The following is a 22,206-nucleotide window of genomic DNA, read 5'->3' as shown; positions in this document are numbered from 1 at the left end:
AGGGTCGGGACAGCGAGGGCGATGGTGGTACTGAGGCTGGCCGTGGGTAGCGGTAGCCCTGGGCCTACACACCAGGATGTGGACACAAACCGCGGAGTGAGCAGAGGCCCCTACAGTCTCGCCCAGGTGTCCGCTTGCCCTCGAGACCCTCCCACTCCAGAAAGGACCCCCTCTCCCCGAGTCCGGCCCGGACCTCGAACTCCAGGCCCAGCAATGACCCTGGGTCCACTCACCGCATCAGACTCGTGGGGCTCATAGGTGAAGTAATCTGGAAAGGCCTTGGCCAGTGCCATGTGGCGCGCCGACATATAGTACTAGGGGGAAAAGGGGAAGTGGGTTAGGACATACGGGACCCTGCCCATCGGGCAGATAGGGTAGATGGCAAACCCAGGCCACCCAGTTATGCAGATGAACACGCTGGGCACCTTCCAGTTCGCCTCTATGCAAAGGAGCCGTCTTTCTTCTGGCTCCACCCCTTATGCAGATAAGCAGAGCTGTGGATGGACAATATCTGGGCCACGCCCACTAACAAGACTTTCCCAGCTCAGGTGCCTCTTAGGCCGCACCCTATGCGAATGAGAAGAACTCCTCATCCAGGTGATTGCAGGAGAAATCAACTACTTTGTTAAAAGGACAAGGCCCCTTTGGGGCTGAGGACCAGTGAGTCAGGGTCAGAAGCACCTGATTCTTTTTTTTTGGAGAGGTTTTTGTTATAGGGCGCATGCGCTCGCCAGAAAGACAGAGAAAGACAGATAGAAAGCGAGAAATCATCCCCCGGGAGCGGGGGTGGGGTGGGTGGTGGTGGCCACGCCGCCATCCCTTCTCCTCCATTCTCCTCTCGGAATCTTGGGCACGCATGCACACATGCCCGGCGTGAGTTTAAGCCACTAAGGACTCGGGCTGCAGTCTGCTACATGGGAGTTTAGCGACATAGCCATTACGCTAACTGCTGGTCCCAGAAGCAGCTGGTTCTTCATTGGGGGTGGGGGGTGTCATACCCGACCTAGGTATTTCCAGTCCAGAAGGTCAGAGAGGCGCTCCGTGCGGTTCCTCTGGATGATCCGCTGCCGCCGGCTCTGCTGGCAGAAGCTATAGAGGAAGGAGGTGAGCTGCGAGCATGAATCGTCCAGGCTGCGGAACCGCCGGTCCAGTATGTAGATGCCTGCAGTGGCCAGGACTAGGATTCAGAAATGCGCCTGGGGAGATGCCAATTTTCCCTGGGACTCTGTGGCACCAGACCCCTCTCTCCAGGCACCCAAGAGTCTGTCCCCTTTCCACCCACCTCTGTAGACCCAGGTGTCCACGTCCCTCTCCCCAAGATTAATGAGCTCCAGGTCTTAGTGCCCCTTCTCTAACCCTCAGGGGCCTGGGTGCTGACCGTAAGCTGAGGGGTCTGCGATGTGTTCCTCCATGAAGCATCCGAAGCCAGAGAGGTTGGTGGAGATGCTGGGGATGCCCATGACGGTGCACTCAGCTGCAGGAAGGCATGAGAAAGGCCCGCTTAGCTTGCCGCTCTGCAGCCAGCTTAGTGGCAATAAAAGCACCAAAAGTGCGCTCTTTCCTGGTGCATATAGAAAGTGCTACCAAGGGACCAACAGTTGGCGTAATGGCTATGTTGCTGGACTCCCACGTAGTCGATCACGGTTCGAGTCCCAGACCCGGTGGCTTAAACTCACACCGGGAGTGTGTGCATGCGTGCCCAAGATCCTGAGAGGAGAATGGAGGAGAAGGGATTGCGGCATGGCCATCCCACCTGGGGGGGGTGGTTTCTGGCTTTCTGTCTCTCTGTCTGGCGAGCGCATGCGCCCTGTGGCAAAAACCGCTCAAAAAAAATTTTTTTTTAAATAAAGAAAAGCCTAAAGCTGGAAGATAAGGATGTTAACTTAGTGAGCCTCCCGACCATCATTTCACTTTATCCTCACAGCCTGCACGGTCCTTCCTCTGCCAGAGCTATCCTGGTGCTCACAGTGTCAGAGTCTGTTGACATGGGAGGTAAGGAAAAGTCTCCCGTTACACCATCCCTGTGTACAGAGCACCTGCTATGCCTCGCTATTACCTTAACCCCGAGAAACCCCTCGATTCATTTATTAAAATTGTCGAGTAAGTGTTCCTAAAAGCCTCTGTAAGCTGCACACACAGGCTGAAATATAATGGGGCTTGCAGGGAAAAATAGGTTGGCCAACCACAGAAACCCTATGCACAGCATAACCACAGTAGAAACCAAATGGGCAAAATTCTTAATTATCATACAAGCACTGTTAAAAAGACTTGCTAAATTATTAAGCAATAAATAAAAACACTACAGGAAATTTGGAATTTATTTAGCTTTGAAAACAGATGAAAGTTGGGACCTGCAGATGGCATGATGGTTAAGTCGCTGGACTCCCACATAGTTGACCGTAGTTCAAGTCCTGGACCCGAAGGCTTAAAATTCATGCCAAGGGTGTGTGCATGCATGCCCAAAATCCCAAGAGGAGAAGAAGGGACTGTGGTGTGACCGTCCCCCATGGGGGTTGACTTCTTGGTTTCTGTTTCTCCAGCAATCATACCTGCCCTATAGCAAAAATCTCTCTAAACACACACACACATACAAAGTAGGCCAGCAAGTGGCATGGTGGTTAAGCTGCTGGACTCCCACATGACCAATTATGCTTATGTCCCAGACCCAGTGGCTTGAAAATCACACTGTGGGCGCATGTGCGTGTGTATGCCCCCAAAATGCCAAGAGGAGAATGGAGAAAGGATTGCGGCATGGCTGTACCCCCAGGGTGTCTCTCTCCCTGTCGTAAACACATGCCTATGACAAAAACCTAAAAAAAAAAAGGAAAAAAAAAAAGAAAAGAAAGTAGGGCCAGACAGTAGCATGGTGGTGAAACAACACTGTGAGGCAGTCCCGCATGGGAAGGTTCTTGGTTCAAGTTCAGAGACCATCTGTGCTGAGCATGCGAGTGCCGTGACCCAGGGCTGCTGAAGGCTGGGAGTGGGTCGTGCTGTTGGGACCTGTTAGGGGTGCTGTCTCTCTCCATCTCACTCATTAAAAAAAAAAATGAATAAAGTTGGGATCAGTAGTTAGTGTAATGGCTATGTCGCTGGACTCCCATGTAGTTGACTGTGGGTCAAGTCCCGGACCCAGTGGCTTAAACTATGCTGGGCGCATGTGTGTGCGTGCCCAAGATTCCCGAGAGGAGAATGGAGGAGAAGGGACTGCAGCATGGCCATCCCCCCGGGGGGTGATTTCTCGCTTTCTATCTCTCTGTCTCTCTCTGTCTTTCTGGCGAGCACACGTGCCCAATAGCGAAAAACCTCTCTCAAAAAAAAAGAAATGAATAAACTTAAAAAAATAAGCATAAAAAGATATGAAAGTAACTTCACTGAACAGGACGTGATGAAGGCTTAGATCTGGGCAGAGCAAAACGTCCTCAAACGAGAGCGCTGTGAACGGACATTTCCAACTCGGAGCCAGCAGAGGCAGTGGAGCTGGTGGGCCGTGGGGACAGCTGGGCACAGACCCCGCCACATACGGTTGTGTTAGGCAGTTTTGCATCCAGCTGCCGTTATGTGGAGGAGAAATCAAGTGTGAACTTGACACCCACTTGAGACTGACGTGAGTCTAGTGTCACGCCACGGGAGCTACCGCATCACAAAAACGGGAGCTGCAGAACAACAGGCCGGTCCCATCGTGCGTGCCTGTTTTATTTGTTCGAGAGAGAGAATTTTGCAATAGGGCCTGTGTGCTTGCCAGAGAGACAGGAAGAGAAAGAGAGACAGAGAGACAGAAAGTGAGAAATCACCCCCTCCAGGGAACAGCCACCCCACAATCCTTTCTCCTCCACCCTCCTCTCGGGATTGTGGCCACGCACGCACATGTGCTCAACATGAGTTTTAAGCCACCAGGTCCAGGACTTGAACTGCGGTCAGCTGTGGGAGTCCAACGACATAACTCTTACACCATCTGCTGGTCTCCCTGCCATGCCTGTATTGAAAGGAGGAACCTAGGGCTCACAAAAGGCCTTCCGGGTCTGACAAGGACCCCAGGACCACAAGGTCCCTGCAAGGCACACTCACCTGGAGTGTAGCCCCAAGGCTCATAGTAGGAGGGGAAGACCCCGAGGTGGCAGCCACGGACGAACTCCTCATAGTCCACTGGGAGCAGGGGGCTCGTGGAGGACAGGAACTCCGGGTGGAAAATCACCTGGCAGTGAAAAGGGAGAGTACAGCCCAAGCACCTTATCTAGGGACCCCCTGAGGCCCCAGACTGGCCCAGACATGGTGAACAGCTTGCCAAAAATCACCCGGCTTGCCAAAAATATTCCCCTCTCAAGATTTTTTAAACCCCTCACTTTGCCTCAGAAGCCAGGGTTCCTTCTAAACACAGTAATCCCCCTTAGGAAGTGGAGGGTGGCCAGTGTGCACCCAGGGTACAACCCCCACCGTCCTATGACCAATCCCTGCCCGGCCAGCGTCCTCACCTTCACCCTGTCGGCACTGCTGTTGAAGAGTCCGATCCGGCGGATGGTGGTCAGGATGGGGTCTGAGGAGTCGTCCAGCATGTTGTGGGTGCACACGGGAGGGAAGGACTGCCGCTGTGGGGACCAAGGCAGGTGGGCGTTGGAGGAGAGAGGGCTGAGCCATGCTGACCATGGGGATCCGCAGAGGCAGCAGACCCAGGATGGTGCCGGGGCTGTGTTCCTACTACACATTCTCCATCCCCAAGCACCGTGAGCCTAACGAGAACTACAATTCCCAGCTGTCTCTGCGGCAGGGCAGTGCTAACCTGCCCCTGGACTAGGGGGTGCTGCAGGTGCTGGTTCTGTTCTCTTGGCTCTGGTAATAAAAAAACGCTAACTTCCCCTTGTCAATAAGGGCGGACACGCCAATATCACAGCGAGCTTCAGGGGCTCATGGGACTTGTCGTTTTCTTATGAAAATCTACCTCTACCCCCAAAGAGGACCCCAGAGCCACTAAACCAAGACGGTAACAGGAAGTCAGGAAGTCCTGGGGGCTGCTGGGACCAACGGTGAGACCTTAGCAAGTGCTCCACCATCTCTCATTAAAGGTTCAACTCACCTTCAGGCTACTGAGCCCAGGGCTCATGAACTACAACTCCCAGCAGCCCCATGGAAGAAACATTCACAGTGAGGGGGCAAAAGCAGTTCTTATCTTACTTGTGCAACCTGGTTTTCTATGTTCCCATCCCTCTACCAACCCTGACCACAGGTAGCAAAGTCGCTTGTCCCCAGAGAATGAAAGAACTCAACTTCCCAGCAATCTCCGGGGCAAAGAAAGTCCAGGTACCTGAAGGCCCCAGGGGCTGCTGGGAGTTGTAGTTCTCATTTTGTGATCTCCAAACCTCCCTGGGGTTTCCCATCCACCTAATTCTATTGACCTCAGAAATCAAAAAACCTACAATTCGGGAACCAGCAGTTAGCATAATGGCTATGTCGCTGGACTCCCACGTAGTCGACCGCGGTTCACGTCCCGGACCTGGTGGCTTAAAACTCACGCCGGGTGTGTGTGCGTGTGTGCCCAAGATCCCGAGAAGAGAATGGAGGAGAAGGGATTGCGGCGCGACCATCCCCCCTGGGGGGTGATTTCTCGCTTTCTGTCTGTCTCTCTCTCCGTCTGGCGAGCGCACACACCCTATAGCGAAAATCTCTCCAAAAAAAAAATAAATAAAAAGCTACAATTGTCAGGGACATTTGGGGACTGAGACATGGTCAAGCGGGCTAAGAAACAGCTGCTGCAGAGTTTCCAATGTTTCTGCGGAAGACTAGGTGTTCTAGCTGACCTCTGGGCTCCATCCCTAAAGAGGTCCAACACCCAGAGGCCAAGTGGTGGACAGTGATGATGCAACTGGACTCACATGGGATGGGCCCTGGGTTCTTAGCTAGGGACCTCCGCGAACATGTCAGGCACACGCAGGTGCCCACAAACCAGGCCGGTAGAGACTGGGGGTGAATCAAACTGTGATGACTCTGCTGGGGGGTGGCCTGTCTCTCTCTCTCCACGTGTCATGGAAGAAATAAGTAAATTTAAAAAGTTTATAGAGGCAGACGTGGAGCAAGGCCCAAGGAGTAGTTCTTTGGGGTGTCTCTGACTTCCTGAATTTTCCGTTCACCCAACCAGAGGCCCAGAGAAACCACGACTCCCACCAGCTGCTGTGGCAGAAGAAGCCGCATCAACAGCCTGCCCTGAGTGCTCCTGGGGGTTGAAGTTCTCAGGCAACGCACGACCTCCTATGGATCTCAGAACTGCCCCCCACACCCCCGTCCCGAGAAAGCCGCACTCCCAGCAGTTCTATCGGGTCGGAGCTGACGTGGCACCCTCCCGCCACACCCTGCTGACTCCCCATCTCTGCACAAGCGTCTGTCCACACCTGTGTGGCAAAGATGGCTCTCTTCATCATGGTGAAGTCCTCCTTGTCCAGCATCTTGTTCATGTCCGGGAGGCTCCCCCTGCAAGGCGAGCGGGAGCATGCGTCTGAGCCTGGAGCGAGGTTAGGCCCAGAGACCACAGAGCTGAGGGCCGGGCACTCACACCAGTAGGGACTCGTACAGCTTCCTCCCGAACTTCTCCTTCACTGTGTTGGCTGTGTCCCTGGAGGGAGCAGAGAAAGAACATCACACACACCCGCCATTGATCACCTTGCTTCTGGGGCAGCAGGGAAACTGAGGTCTGAGCAGGGGGAACCATTCCCTGGGGCCTCCAGGCTGGAGAGCGGGAGCTGGAAGGCTCAGGTCCCTTGCTCCTGGCATCAGCTGTGTGACCTGGGACAGGTGGACTTCCCTCTCTGACTGCGGTAACTAGTCTGTCAGCTGGGGATAAAAATAGAACCCACCTCGGAAGTCTGCCCTGAGCTCCTGACAAAGGCGCACAGGGCCAGCACACAGCGAGCCTTCCAGAAATGTCAGCTATTATTAGGACTCGGGCTGGTCCTGGAGCTGCTCGGCCCCAGTTTAGAAAAACAGGCAAGGAAGATTCTGGCAGAAATAACTGGACACTCAAGCACAGCGAGCAGAGTAGGCCATAGCGCCTCAGTCACCGTCACTCCTGCCGGCAGTCCCCACGAGCCGCAGCCTGTTCCTACCCCGTCTCCCTTGGACACGCTTCTCCAGACATGTTGGCTTCCTCACATGCTCCCAAACAGGCCTCAGGGCCTCTGCAGTTCCTGTTCCCCACATCCGCACAGCTGGTTCCCTCACCTCCTTTTTCTTTTTTTAACTTTGCTCTAGGGTGTGTGTGCTTATCAGAGAGACAAACAGAGGTAGAGGGAAAGGGGAAGTGAGAAATCACTCCCAGAGGTATGGTCACACCATAATCCCTTCTCCTCCATTCCCCTCTCAAGATTTTGGTCACATATGGGCAGATGCCTGGTGTGTTTTTCAAACTGCTGGGTCCAGGACTTGAATAGTTCAGTTGGCCGTGTGGGATCCAGTGTTGTAACATGCATGCTTCGTTATTGATCTCTGCCCAATGGCACTCTCTCAGTGCAGCCTGTCCTGACAGCCCTATCACATATTCTACTCTTTCTTCTGTTTTTTTGGAGAGGTTTTTTTGCTATAGGGCATGTGTGCTCCTGTGCTCGCCAGAAAGACAGAGAGAGACAAGAGAGACAGAAAGGGAGAAATCACCCCCCAGTGGAGAGTGGAGATGGGCCAACCCAGCTTAATCTCACAGCAGGCGTGTGTGCGTGCGTGCCCAAGATCCTGGGAGGAGAATGGAGGAGAAGGGATTGCAGCGTGGCCATCCCCCCTCGGAGGCGATTCCTCGCTATCTGTCTCTCTCCTGCCTCTCTCTGTCTGTGTGGAGAGCGCATGCGCCCTATAGCAAAAAACTCTCCCCCCCCCAAAAAAAAAAAGAGATTAAGCCAGGTCTGGGACTTGAACTGCGGTGGACTACATGGAAGTCCAGTGACATAGCCATTATGCAAGCTGCTGGTGCCCCTACTGTTTCTTTTCTTTCTTCCTCCCTTCCTTTCTTTCTGCATTCCTCAAGGAATTTTCTAGAATGCAAGCTCCATGATGGCAGGGAATTCATCTTTCTTGTTCACAGCTGTGTTCCCAGGCCCAGAACGGTGAAGGTCAGTGGGGGTCAAAGGGCTAATGAATGGATGGTTTTACACATGAGGAAACTGAGGCTTGGACAGCGCTTTGCCTTACGTCACAAGGCCAGAGGAGGTTGTGGCCTCAGTGGAGCCAGCTTAGTATCAGAGTCTCCGTCCTGATGTCACACTTGTCCTGCCTGTGACCTCTCACTGCCCCTGCACTGGGAGAAGTCCATAGCAAACGACTTCACTAGGGATCGCTGGGGCAGGCTGATCACGTGACACCCCAGGAGCCCAGGACCCAAAGCACACAGCTGGGAGTGGGACGGCCAGGGGTGTCAGCCGAGGGCTGCTGACCAGAGCTGCTTGCGCACGGCCTGGCCCTTGAGGGTCTCCACGTTGAAATTGTTGGTCCGAGCTGGCATGATGAAGAAGGCAACCACCGTCTGCTCGCTGCCGTTCACCTGGGTGGAGGGAATGCGGGAGATCAGACCACGTCTGAGACGGCAGGCCCACCCGCTCTCTTCCTCCCCGAGACCACGGGAACCCTGCCGTGTTCTTTCCTGTGGCGAATTGCAGGATGTAGGCCACCCTGTGGTGTGGTGGTTAGGGGACCAAGATCCCACATGGCCAACTGCACCATTCAAATCCTGGCCCCGGTGGCTGGAAAAACACGGGGCACACGGGCATGCACGCCCCAGATCCTGACAGGATGGACAAAGGGAGAAGGGAATGTGGCATGACCACACCCACTGAGGGGTGCTTTCTCCCTCCTCTCTTGGTCCCTCTGGTGAGCAAGGGCACGCACCCTCTGGCAAAAATTCAAAACAGGGGCCGGCAGGTGGCGCTGGAATCCCACATGCCTGGACCTGGCAGCTCGCTTTCTCACTTTCTCTCTTGCTCTGTCCCTCTCTAGTCAAATTAAATAAAGTTAAATAAAATATTTCTTAAAATGAATAAATAAATGAAATACAGGACCAGCAGATGGCGTAATGGTTACATTGCTGGACTCCCACATAGTCGACTGTGGTTCAAGTACAGGGCCTAGGAGCTTAAGACTCATGCCAGGTGGGAACCAACAGTTAGAGTAATGGCTATGTCACTGGACTCCCAGTAGTCAACCACAGTTCGCGTCCCGGACCCGGTGGCTTAAAACTCACGCAGGGCGTGTGTGCGTGCGTGCCCAAGATCCCAAGAGGAGAATGGAGGAGAAGGGATTGCGGCGTGACCATCCCCCCCTGCGGAGTGATTTCTCGCTTTGTCTCTATGTGTCTGTCTGGCGAGCGCACACGCCCTATAGTGAAAATCTCTCCAAAAAAAAAGACTTATGCCAGGCGTGTGTGTGTGTGTGTGTGTGTGTGTGTGTGTGTGTGCGCCCAAAGCCTCAAAAGGAGAATAGAGAAGGGATTGTGGCACAGTCATTCCCCTGGGGGGTGATTTGTTTATTTCTGTGTCTCTGTCTCTCGAATGAGCACATGCACCGTATAGCAAAAATCTCTAAATAAGGAAATAAATAAAAATTTAAAAATTACTACAGTAGAACCAGCAGTTGGTGTAATGGCTATGTCGCTGGACTCTCATGTACTCGACCATGGATTGAGTCCTGGACCCGGTGGTTTAAACTCACACTGGGCACGTGTGCATATGTGCCCAAGATCCCAAGAGGAGAATGAAAGAAAGGGGATTGTGGCATGGCCATCCTCTCTGGGGGGTGATTTCTTGCTTTCTGTCTCTCTGTCTTTCTCTCTGTCTTTCTGGCAAGTGCAATGAGCCCTATAGCAATATAATAACTCTTAAAGTTCTCACTTTCCCTCTCTCTCTGTCTTTCTCTGTCTCTTTTCAGCGTGCTCACACATCCTTTAGCCAACACTTAAAATTAAAATGCTATAACAAGAGAAGAATTTTAGGACACAGGATCAGCAGGGAGCAGTGGTTAAAGTGCTCCCACATGGTTGACTGCAGTTCAGGTCCTGGACTGGACAGCTTGAAACTCCCACTGGGCGCATGTGCGTGCGTGCCCAAAATCCCGAGAGGAGAATGGAGGAGAAGGGATTGTGGCGTGGCCAGTCCCCCAGGGGGCGAGTTCTCTCTCTCTCTCCAGAGAGTGCATGTGCCCTCTAGCACATATCTATCTCAGAAAAGAAGAAGAATGTAGGACCGGGTCTCGTCCCCTGCCCCAGCCGCACCCACACACGGGTTCCTACCCCCCACCTGGTCCCTGCACAGCCCCGGCCTTACTCTAAGCAGATAGTTGAGCCGGGCCAAGGCCTCCAGGAAGACGTCGGCACCTTTGTTGGAGAACTCATAGCGGCCCGCGATGAAGAAGTACAGGGTCTTGTCCAGGTTGAAGTCCAGATGCCTAAAGAAGCCACGGGGTGAAGTCCAAGGCCCTGGTCTCACAGCTACCAATCCCAGAAGCCACCGGGGCAGAGAACGTCTCAGACAATGCACAGGCATCCGGGGCCTCCTAGGAGTCTAATGCTCGGCCTGTTGTTGCAGGGCTCAAAAACAGGAGGCTGAGCCCCCAGCCCTCCTCCCTCAGACCTGGGAGGTTCCGGCTCTCAACTCCCCCCTCTTAAGATCTAGATATACGACCCACGTACCCATAAAAATGGCCCCGCACAAACTCCTGGATCCGGGCCTTGCTCTGAGCATGGAGGTTCTGGAACTCGTGCATGGCAGAGAACTTCTTCACATTCAGCCCATTGGGCGTCACGATATCTGGGGTTCAAGGGAAGGTCTCCTGATTCATTTCTTTATTTGTTCACTCCGACCAACGTGGTCTATTGAATAAATGAAGGACAGAACCCGAGGCCAGCCCCACAGCCTAGAGGTTAAGGGGGCTGGATCCCATAAGGTCAGCCATAGTTCTAGTCCTTCTAATCAGACCCCAGTGGCTTCAGAAACGTGCCAGGTATGTCTGTGTCTAAAGTACTGACGGGATGGAGAAATGGGGAAGGGACTGCAGCATGGCCACGCCCCACCAGGGGATGCTTTCTCCCTCTCCCTGTCTCTTCATCTCTCCTTGGAGAGCAGACACGCCCTCTGGCATAGTCCAGATGCCTAAAGAAGCCACAGGCAGGGTAAAGCCCAAGGTTGCCAATAATTTTTTAAAAATAGAAATATAGGGAACCAGCAGTTAGCATAATGGCTATGTCGCTGGACTCCCACGTAGTCGACCGCGGTTCGTGTCCCGGACCCGGTGGCTTAAAACTCACGCCGGGCGCGTGTGCGTGCGTGCCCAAGATCCCGAGAGGAGGATGGAGGAGAAGGGATTGCGGCGTGACCATCCCCCCTGGGGGGTGATTTAAGCCCACACGCCCTATAGCGAAAATCTCTTCAAAAAAAAAAAAAAAATAGAAATATAGGGACCAGCAGATGGAGTACTGGTTATGTCACTGGACTCCCACATAATTGATTCCAGCTCGAGTCCCGGACCCGGTGGCTTAAAAACTCATGCCAGGCACATGTGCGTGTGTGCCCAAAATCCGGAGAGGAGACTGGAGGAGAAGGGATTGTGGTGTGGCCATCTCCTGGAGGTGATTTCTCACTTTCTGTCTTTCTGTCTGTGTCTCTGTGGTGAGTGCACGTGCCCTATAGCAAAATCCTCTCTCTCTGAAAAAAGTAAAAGAACACAAAGGAAAGACCCCTTTCTCTTTAGCAAATGTTTTGTTCCAAGGGCTCCTCTGTGAGTTCCCTTGGTGACCTTCTACCCTGCCACCCAGAAGCCAGGTGGTGAGGAAGTCAAAGAGGACAACACCGTTGGTCTTACGGTCATACCAGGGTACCCCAATGCTGCAGGTACCAAAGAAGCCCTCCTGCCCAAGATCACGTACATCCCAGTCACAACTATGAGTCTCCTCAGCACCTGCAAATGGCAACCGGTCAGGGGTCCGGTCCATGCCAGGGCTTCTGGGGACCTTTTGTTTCTACTCTTCTTTACCTTCCCAAGATGCGAACCGTTAAAGTCTTGCTTCTCCTAGGACATATCCACTACTTTCAAGTCCCCTTCATTTCCTCTTTTCATAGAAATGAAATAACTGACAAACTACAAGCCCCACCAACTCCTAGGGCAAAGTTCTGGCAAGATTTGGGGCTGGCAGGCAGAGGCCTTCTGGGCGTAGTAGTTCTCACCTTCCACTCACTGACAGGTGCTGCTGGGCAAACGCCTGCTTCCACCCCTGCTCTTGCCAAAAACTAAGTCCACCGACCCTCTGTCTCCTTTCAGAAGCCCAGGAACGACATTTGCCAATACTAGATGTTACCAATACTGAAATTAATATCAAAGAAATAACATCTCCCAGGAGCCCAAGTCTAGACAACTAGGCAGCCTCTAGACAAGAAGGCCACCGCCCCAGGGCCTTCTGGGAGCTGTAGTTCTCGGGTCTTCACAGTAACCAGGGAGGTATTGGCTTGGGCGCAGGCGGTCACCCCCTCGCTGGCACCCGGGAACCCTAGCCCGGCCCTACCTGGCTTCCTCTTGAGCAGGTGCTGAGCCTCGATGGCGGTGATCTGCGACACTGTGGTGAAGACGTGGGCACAGTGGGCCGCGGCCCGCTCCATGCAGTAGCGGTGATAGATCTGCCTCTCACCCGCTTCCTTGTCCACGTTGAACTGGGCGGGAAGGCAGAGTGGTGAGGTTAGAAAGGCTGGGGGGACCCAGACTCGGGGTCTGGGCGTTGTTTTGGGGGTAACAGGTGGACTCCCAGGTCTGAAGGAGGAGGGGCTGGGGCTGGACTCTCGGGTCCTGGGACAAGGCCTGCCCCCCAGCTCACGTTCTCCAGGTTGTTGTAGAAGTCCACGGCACCGGCACACAGGTAGCGCCCCAGCAGCGTGGCGTGGGTTGTGAAGATGGTCGCCACCGGCAGTCGGCGCGCCCGGCACAGGCAGAGCCCGACGCCCGCCAGCCACTCGTGGAAGTGCGCGACCACGTGTGGCTTCTCCTCGCTCTGGGCCAGGAACTGCGGGGCGACAGGGACGGGCCGCTGTGTCGCGTGTGTCATGGAGGGAAGCGGCAATCCCCAACTCAGGCAAGGACGCGGGGGAGAGGTAACGTGGTCGCTGGGGCGACCCCCTCTCCCCCAAGACGGGGACCGGCTGCACGGGCTGACCTCATCTGCAGGCCGAGGGAGCTGGGATCCCCCCACCAATCTAAGAAGTCCTACCGGGGTTAAACTGGAAAGACTGAACATCTGGGTCCAAATCCTGGACACAATTTCTGGCAATCCCACATCTATCAGGGGTAGGCTTTCGGTGCCCAAACAATACTGGCAAAAAAAGAACTACAACTCCTAGAATGTTCTAGGAGCAGGGAGCTCCCAAACTGTCCCAGGGCGTGGGAAACTAAGCTTCCTGAATTTTTGAAAATCTAGAAAGCAGTGGGAACCAGAATCTCCATCGCAGATAGGCTGGATATGCAAATTAAGCCCCACCCCATATCGGACTAGAGAACTACAAGTCCCAGAATCCCCCAGAGCAAGCTCTCCCTTAGAGCAGAATCCCCATATTTGGAAGATTGGGGTAAATGAGGCTGGGGTTGAGGGTTTGGGTCTGTGAAGAAAGAAGGAGCTGGATCCTTGGACACCCCAAAGGTCAGAGCTAATCCTCGAATTAAAGGGCCTGCGACTCGCAGTGGTCTGGGAGAGCCCCATCTGCCCAGGGGCTGAGGGTCATTGGGTTCATGTGTGAGTGGAAAGAAAGACGGGACCCTTGTTGGGGCCTACCTCACCCAGGAACCAGGTGGTGAGGAAGCCAAAGAGGACGGCGTCGTTGGCCTCACGGTCGTACCAGGGCACCCCGATATTGCAGGTATCCCAGAGCTCTCCCTTCCAGCGCTCCAGGGCCCAGGCCGAGGCTCCCACATCCAGCAGCACCACCAGGGGGCCCCCCTCGATCAGCCACCGTCCGAAATACACCTGGAGGGGCCCACGGGGAGGTTCAGGCTGGGCGCTCTACTAGCACCCCCTGCGGATTTCAGCTCTCTGTTCCAGTACCTGCTAACTCCACACCCCTGCCTTCTTTCTCTCCTGGCTGTAAGTTACTCCCACCACACGCTTTCTCCATCCCTGTTGCAACACTCACCCTGTCCCTTGCTCGTTCTGTAACTGCTGCCCTTCTCCCACCCCCTGCCTCCTTTCTGTCCGTCTGACCCGGTATTTCACACGTCCTGTCTCCAGGCCCACCACCTGTTTCAACACCTGCTAATCGTTTTCCCACTTGCTTCTTGCTTCTGCACTGGCCCGCATTTCTCTTATCGACCACTGTGTTGCTTTCTCGCACCGCCATTTGTTTAAAAGAATTATTTAAGGGGCCAGCAGGTGGCGTGGTGGTTAAGGCACTGGACTCCCACATGGCTGACTGAGGTTGGAGTCCCAGACCTGGCAGCTTGCTTTCTCACTTTCTCTCTCTCCCTTTGTCTTTCTCTGGTCGACTTAAAACATAAATAGATAAATAAATAATGACAATGAATAAAATTAAATAATTATTTTAAAGAAGAATTATTTAACTTGGGGCCGGCAGATGGTGTGGTGGTTAAAGGCACTGGACTCTCACATGGCAGACTGCAGTTCAAGACCTGGACCTGGCGGCTTGCTTTTACCACCCACCCCAGGTGTCTCTCTGATCAAACAAGAAAATAATAATACAGTTAAATAAAAAATAAGTCTTGGCCCAGTAGGTGGCATGGTGGTTAAGGTGCTGGAATTCCCACATGGCTGGCCATGGTTTGAGTCCTGGACCAGGCAGCTTGCTTTCTCATTCTCCCTCTCTGTCTTTCTCTGGCAAAACTCACGTGAAAAATAACAATAAATAAATAATTCTTATTTTTTTTAAATAAGTCTTTAAAAATAAGAATTATTTAGCTTTATTTATTTATTTTAATTTGACCAGAGAAGGACAGAGAGAGAGAGAAAAAGTGAGAAAGCAAGCCACCAGGGTCAGGACTCAAACCGCAGTTAGCCATGTGGAAGTCCAGCGCCCTTAACCGCTACACCACTATGCCAAATTGCCATTCCTTTCCTCCCACTGTATGCTTCTTTTTCTGTTCTTTTTTTAAATTTTTTTTGAGAGGTTTTCGCTATAGGGCGCGTGCACTCGCCAGAGACATAGAGACAGAAAGCGAGAAATCACGCCCCAGGGGGGATGGTCACGCCGCAATCCCTTCTCCTCCATTCTCCTCTCGGGATCTTGGGCACGCACGCACACGCGCCTGGCATGAGTTTTAAGCCACCAGGTCTGGGATGCGAACCATGGTCGACTACGTGGGAGTCCAGCGACATAGCCATTATGCTAACTGCTGGTTCCCTCTTTTTCTGTTCTTGTTGACACATTTTTCTCCCTGTGGCCTTGCTCCTGTCCCTTTCACCATATATTTGTCACCTGCAACCTCCTTCCTCTGCCATTAGACCCATTTTGCAGGCCCTTTTCTCTCTCTCTTTTTTAATTTATCAGAGGACTGGAGAGAGAGAGGGAAAGTGGGGGAAGGGGCATGGTCACGCTGCAGTCCCTTCTCCGTCGCTCCTTCCTTTCAGGGTTCTGGGCACGCACACAGGTCTAGTGTGTTTCTCAAGTTGCTGGGCCCAGGATTCGAACCATGTGATCGACCATGTGGGATCCAGCTGCCTTAATCACCATCCCACAGGCTGGCCCTTGCAGCCCCTTGTCTAATGTAGCTTGTCCTCCTTCCGTGCCGCAGGACTGCGATGTCCCCCCGTGGCCATGTTTCTAAGGCTTGCTGGCTCATTTTTGCCCCTGTCACGTCTCTCCAGCTGGCTGCCTTTCCCTGAGCGCACGGCCGTGTCCTGGGCCAGCTGCCACAGCCCCACTCACCGGCCGGCAGCCATCCTTCGCCACAGCCCGGCTTTGCCCTGCCCTGAGCCTGCGGCCGGCGCCCCGCCCCCTCCCAGCTGTTGTCTGCCCTTTTGCTGGGGGGGCTATTCTTAGGCCCCCAGCACGTGGAGAGCAGCTGCCCTGGAGGAGGGCCTGGGCTGCCCTGGGGTCCCTTAGGGACACGGTGTGGCGGAACTGGATCCTGGACCCCACCCCAAAGCCAAGGCTGTGAATGACCAGAGAAACTGTGTTTCACTCTCCCTCCCAGAATCCAGCTTTTTTGCACTTGAAGCACAACAGGCACCTCCGTGCTGATCCTCTGTCCTCATCCTGGGGCCTTAGGATCCCCCCGACCCCGACTTCTCTCTCTCTCTTTGCTGGGGGTGGGGGCACATGCACTCACCAGAGGGATGAGGTGGATTAAACACCCCCCAGGGAGGCGTGGGCATGCCACAATCCCTTCTCCACTCTCCGCCCTGTCCAGAGTTCCAACACACACATGCCCGGAGTGTTTTCAAGCTGCTGGAGCCAGGATTTGAACTGTGTGGGTGGCCATGTGGGATCTGGCTCCCTCAAGCAGAAGGCCATGGGGCCGGCCCTCCCCTTCTCTCTTCAGTCCCCAGATCTGCCCCTCTCAGTCTCCAGCCCCAGGTCTGTCTGTCTCCTCTCCTCTCCATCCATATTCTACCTCGCTCTCTCCTCCTGGGTCTGACTCTCTTCTGCGCCTGGGGTCTATCTCCCGATCACTCTGGCCCCGGGGTCTCTCTCCACCCATTCCTGTCCACCTCTTCCCAATTTGTCTGCGACTAGTCTGATGACGACAAAGATAATAGGTGACATGGTGCCGACTTCTCCAGGAACAGTGCTAAACACCATGACAATGACCTCTCCCCCGTCCAGCACCCTGCATGGTAGATGCTGCCAGCATGTCCCTTAGCCAAGGTCACACGGGCAGCGAGAGGACAGGAACTCTGGCCTCCAGAATCCTGCCTCCAGGATCCTTGGGGTCATGTCTGGACTGACTTCCCTGGACTCCATCTGGACGGCTGTCTTTCTGTCTAGCTCTTTTTCTCTCTCTGGACCTGAGGATCTTGGTCTCTTAGCTCCATCTCTTCTGTCCTGTACCTGCCATCTGTCTGTCTATGCACCAACCCACCCCCTCCACGGCCCTGCATCGGCCCATGCTTCTCATCGCTCTTCCCTGTGCTGTGTCTGCCAAGGAAGGCACAGTCTGCATCTGTCCACACCTTCTCCTCCCGGGGCTGCCCCCTGCCCCCGCTGCTTCCCCACCCGCAGCTCCCCGCCCCCTGCCCCCTCGTGCAGCCCGCCATGCCCACCTTGCAGCCCTTGCTGTTCATGGAGTCCAGCGTCCTCTTCAGGGCCGGGGTGGGGGGCTCGAGCAGTTCCACCTGGGTCCTCACGCCCTGCTCCGTGTATGGTCCCACCAGGTAGTAGTTGTCACCCCACTCGTCCCCAGTCACCTTCGCCTTTGTCTGTAGCACCGTGTAGATGCCGCCCACTGTGGACCCAAAAGCATGAGGTCCGGGGCCACAGGTTGGGGACAGGGGGTAGGGTGAAGAATGAGGGGGACACTGAGGCCCTAGTCTCCTGGCTCTGGGAGGAAAAGGGATTGGGAGCCTGCATTTGGAGGGGGAAGCTGCAGGCTTGGGCCTTGGGTCAAGGGAGGAAGGAGGTGGCTGGAGGGCAGTCCCCCAGGTCTAAGGGACTGGGTCAGGAGCCTGAGGGAGAAAGGGGGCTCAGGCTGACCCCTGGGTTGGAGGTAGAAAGGGCTGGGGGTCAGGGCTCCTGGGTCTGAGGGAATTAGGGGCGAGGACCCCGAGGACAGCAGCAGCCGAGGATCGTGGGAACCCAGGTTTCCCAGTCCCTAGCTTACAAGGTCTGGGCTTAAGTTCTCAGTTGGGCTCTGGGACACAGTAGGTGGGGTTCCCTCCTCAGCTCCTCCTCACGGCCCTCTGCCCACCCTCTTCCCGGCTTTTCATACTTGCTCAAGAGAATCGTCGTCCCCCCTCCCCCCAGAGGCCCTGCCGACCTGTCTCCCAGTCTCCTCTACCCGACTAGGGAAACGGACATGCAGGGCCCTGCCTCTCAGGACTCCTCCCCAGACCCAGGAGTCCAGGCTCCCCGCCTCACACCCTGGAGCCCTGCCCTGGCCACACACTGCCCCACTTTGGAGGATTCCTTCCCATGCTATGAGACCTAATCCCTTTTTCTCTGACTCCCAGCAAAGCAAAACCCAGCCCCAGCTCTTCTGAGAAGCAAGACTGCCCAGCTCCTGGGGATTCCAGCCCCAGCCTTCTTCAAGGCCAGAGCCTCAGGCCCTGTGAAGACCAGGGCACAAAAGCGCAGCTCCCAGCCACTCCCATCCCAGGGCCCAGCCCCTGACCAACTTAGGACTTCCCAGCCTTCCTGGTTCACGTATGCATGTGTCCCAGGCCACAGACTCCTCTGCTCCTAGGAACCGACCATAGCTCAGGCCCCCAACTCTCTCCCACCCTGGAATCTGAAAACTAGGGTCTCTATCCCCTCCCATCCTTATCTTCAAGTGGCCAGGTCCCCAGGTCTCCCCTCCACCATGCATGCATCCCATCCCCCAGTCAGCTTTTCCCCCAAGACCACCTCAGACCAAAGGTCTGAAAGCCCAACAGCTTCCTGGGTGTGTACTCATAAGTCCCCTACCCCCAGCCCCTGCCCAGTTCAGGACTCAGATCTCTGGTCTCCCAGAAACTTCACTACTTAGGAAATCTCTAGGACCCGGGACCTCGGCTTCTCTTCTCCTTTCCTCTTAAATCAGGTGACTCATCGGCGCCCCCCAAGCCCCAGGAGACACACCCCAGCCCCTCCCCAAGGACACAGAAGTCACAGGCTGCTAGCCCAGGACCCAGAATCTCCCATGTAGCCCCGTCTCCTTGTGGCTCAGAGTTCCGGGCCCCATCCCCGAATGCCCTTCTCAAGGACCCGAGGCCTGGTGCTCACCCTTGTTGGCTACCTCCCAGGCCACCTCGAAGAGCACAGTATTCTCCAGGTCGAACTCATCCTCCCACTCCTCCAGTCCTGGCAGCGAGGACATAGACAAAGTGCGGTTTAGAGGCATGACCGACGCGGAAAGGGGGCTCCGGAGGACTCAGGTGGGGGACCCCGGAGGTGTCTGGAGAATGCACCAAGTAGGGTGCAGGGCCGGGTGGCTGGTGCTTGACGGGAAGCGGGCAACGGCTTCCTATTGCACGACCGCACCCCGGCCCCGGAGCGCTCGGACCTAGGCAGAAGGCGGCCGCAGCGTCACTGAGCCCTGTAGCGCCCTGCAGTGAAACCTTGCGGCCGCCAGGAGGCAGTGCCCGCCCCCCTGCCAGCACCATTGGTCGGCACCCGGGGGCGGGGCTGCTGCGTCTTCTCATTGGTGGAGACGCTCAGGCTCGCACGGTCCAGCTACCGCCTTGCCAGTTGACGCTTGCCCTAGGGGGCGGGGTTTGAGCTGCGCCGCGCAGGAGCGATTGGTCTTCAACTCTGTCAATCCGAAATTGGGGGCCCCAAAGTGGGGAGGAGGAGAGGGTGGGATGAAGAGGGAAGGGAGCGTGGAGAACGTGTGGTTTCTCAAAGAAGTGTTAAGAATTTTGCAATCGGCCTCAGCAAAGGGGGTTGGGTAAAAGGAGGAGGAGCCATAAGGCGCTGGGAACGGACCCAGGAGATCCGGACCCTGGTCTTTCGGGTTTGCCTCGCCGAGTGGGCGGAGCCTATGGTTATGCCACGCCCCCACAAGCAGAGTTTACATATTTATGAGGAGTCATAAAGGTCTTTGGAGGATCTGGTAGGCTAGAGAAGCCAGCACACCTCGTTCTTACCTCGTTTCCGTTTCCGCTAGGGCATTGGCGGTTGGTGAGCATCATGGCAACCGTGGTAAGTGCCGGCGTGCGGAGGACGGAGGTACGAACTCCCCACTCTTGAGTGAGGGAGGAGGGTGCTGGAAGCCCAGACTCCGGGTCTGAAGGAGGACGGGTCTGAATGTCCGGACGCCCGAGTCTGAGGGAGTCGGAGGCTGGTAGCTCCGACTCCTGATTCTGAGGCGGGAGGAGAGCTGGGGGTTCGGACTCGCGGGTCTGAGGGAGGAGCGCGCTGGAGCCTGGACTCCTGGGTCCGAGGAGAGACGGGAGGCGTGTTTCCCGAGCTCCTGGCTCTGAGGGGTTGGAACACGAAGGACGCGGGACCCCGAAATCTCAGGTTCGGCACCATCATGTTGCGGGAACTCCAACTCCCAGAATGCTCCGGGCGCAGGCGGCGGCCCGCGCCGCGGTCCTTTCCCGGGGCGGGCCCGGGCTCCCGGGGCCTGAGCGCCTGGTCATTGGCCGTGCGACTGGCACCCGGCTTCCAAGGGAGGCGCGCAGACGGGCCTGTCCTGGGTGCTTGAGGGCGTGGAGTCGCTTGGGGGGCCTTCAGCGGAGACGGTGTGGAGAACCAAGGGGGCGCGGTCTTTTCACGGGACTGCTGTGGCCGTTTTCCTATTTCCAGCAGCTCATACGGGGCGTGGCTCCCTGTCAGGGTTCAGTAACTTCCCCCGTGAGTGAATGACAGTGAAGGGGAGAGCAGGTGTATAGGCCTGGCATCTGCTCAAAAAACATCTGCGTGACGTGACGTGCTGTGCCTTGAACTTGGGGGTCTGGCTGGGCTTCCAGGACTTTAGTTCTCATTCAGGATGGGGAAGGGTGGGGCACAGTTGGGTCTGTCCTTACCTTGGCAAGGAGGAGGAGGTGAGTAGGGAAGTAGCAACCAGAAGGGGAAAGGACAGTGAGAGTGCCCTCAGTGCCTCCCCTCCGAGACTCAGTTCCCAGGACTATGGAAGAAGTGGTGGAAGCAGGGAACATAGTGGGAGCTGAGTTTTAAAGTGACCTGTTTCCACTGGGGCCAGCAGGCAGCAGGGTGAGGAGTGGCTTATTGTGAAAGGGAAAGAAAGACCTTGTAGGAGGCAGTCCCAGGAAGGGGGTCTGATAATGTTGGGAGAGGTAAATTTGGGATTTCTGGATCTATGTCTTTTTTATTTTTGCCTCGCTTAGAGTTACCAGTCTTTTTTTTTTTTTTTTTTTTTTTTTAAGGTTTTTGCCAAAGGTTCTCGGCGTTTTCTGGAGAGGGGGTAAGGGGGAGTGAGAAATCAACCCTCTGGGGGATGGCCACACCACAGTCCCTTCTCCTTCATTCTCTCCTGGGATTTTGGGCACACGCACGCACACGTGTCTGGCATGAGTTTCAAGGTGCCAGGTCTGGGATTCAAACTACAGTCGGCTATGTGGCAGCCAAGAAGCCTGAACTCTTGGCCCCCCAAGAGAGGACGCTTGACCTGGGTTAGTTACCTGGCTTGCTTCCCAGTCGTTTTTTAAAAAAAAACTTTATTTTGTCCATGAGCAAGACAGAGGGACGGGCATCCCACCATGGTTTTCCCACTGCAGTTTATCCTCAGCCTCAGCCAACCCCGATCTGGACACACACACGCCTGGTGTGTCTGGGGAGGTCACCAGGCTGGAGCCCAGAACCCTCCCCTATGGGCCAGTCTCACAGATGTGCGCTGCCATCGTGTCACTGCCCTGCCCACCCCTGTTTTCTTTCTTTCATTCTTTCTTTTTTTATTTTTTTAAGAGATTTTTACTATAGGGCTCATGCACTCGCCAGAGAGACAGACAGTTAGACAGAGAAATCACTCCCCAGAGGGGTGGCCATGCGACAATCTCGTCTCCATTCTCCTCTCGGGATTTGGGCACCCATGCACATATGCTCATGACTTTCAAGACATTGAGTCTGGGATTCAAACCATGGTTGGTGACATGGGAGTCCAGTGCCTTAACCACTATGCCACCTGCCAGTCCCCACTCCCATTTTCTGATACTAATTTGGGGATAATATCCCAAGCTCCTGGGTTCCAACCTCCTACTTCCACAGCAAGGGAGAAGGTTATGACCATGTAGCTGCCAACAAGCCTAAACTCTTTGGCTCCTGAGAAGATGCCTGGCCAAGGTTGGTCACCAGTATGTCTTCTGGTTCTGGTGGGAAAAAGAGAAGAGAGACCTGTAGGGAGAAAGGCAAGTCAGGGCAGGTAGCTGAGGAGCCAGGCAGCGTGCTGGCTTCTTGGACCTCCCTTCACTTATTAGAAATTATGAAATAGGGGAACCAGCAGTTAGTGTACTGGCTACGTCACTGGACTCCCGTGTAATGGACCGTAGTTCAAGTCCTGGACCCAGTGGCTTAAACTCACGCCGGACGCGTGTGCGTGCGTGCGTGCCCAAGATCCCGAGAAGAGAATGGAGGAGAAGGAACTGTGGCTTGGTCATCCTCC

The 22,206-nt window shown here is 55.0% G+C and overlaps 2 protein-coding genes across 3 annotated transcripts in view; one reads left to right on the top strand and one right to left on the bottom strand.

Annotated features, from left to right (window-relative positions):
* The window catches only part of GYS1 (glycogen synthase 1), a gene marked incomplete in the record, with an annotated part of 20,465 nt that extends 1,272 nt beyond the window's left edge, over positions 1 to 19,193 (bottom strand). The window contains 16 exon segments of the mRNA XM_027776466.1: positions 4 to 64; positions 234 to 314; positions 999 to 1,162; positions 1,379 to 1,474; positions 4,066 to 4,192; positions 4,470 to 4,583; positions 6,378 to 6,456; positions 6,539 to 6,598; positions 8,403 to 8,509; positions 10,284 to 10,404; positions 10,649 to 10,766; positions 12,515 to 12,659; positions 12,821 to 13,006; positions 13,769 to 13,960; positions 17,210 to 17,391; positions 18,867 to 19,193. Of these exon segments, the coding sequence (XP_027632267.1) occupies positions 4 to 64; positions 234 to 314; positions 999 to 1,162; positions 1,379 to 1,474; positions 4,066 to 4,192; positions 4,470 to 4,583; positions 6,378 to 6,456; positions 6,539 to 6,598; positions 8,403 to 8,509; positions 10,284 to 10,404; positions 10,649 to 10,766; positions 12,515 to 12,659; positions 12,821 to 13,006; positions 13,769 to 13,960; positions 17,210 to 17,391; positions 18,867 to 18,984 (1,951 nt within the window).
* Positions 19,194 to 19,634: 441 nt separating this feature from the next.
* The window catches only part of RUVBL2 (RuvB like AAA ATPase 2), a 34,534-nt gene continuing 31,962 nt past the window's right edge, over positions 19,635 to 22,206 (top strand). The window contains exon 1 of one of the 2 annotated variants that reach the window (XM_027776450.1): positions 19,635 to 19,784. In XM_027776450.1, coding sequence (XP_027632251.1) covers positions 19,773 to 19,784 — 12 coding nt within the window. In that variant the 5' untranslated portion in view covers positions 19,635 to 19,772. Of the gene's footprint in view, positions 19,812 to 22,206 lie in introns of both variants that reach the window. The other variant, XM_014592303.2, reaches the window with a different exon arrangement.

Source organism: Tupaia chinensis, unplaced genomic scaffold (genome assembly GCF_000334495.1).
Source record: "Tupaia chinensis unplaced genomic scaffold, TupChi_1.0 Scaffold000673_1, whole genome shotgun sequence".
NCBI lineage: Eukaryota > Metazoa > Chordata > Mammalia > Scandentia > Tupaiidae > Tupaia > Tupaia belangeri.
The sequence above is the reverse complement of the archived record's forward strand: the minus strand, read 5'-3'. Positions and strand labels throughout refer to the sequence as shown.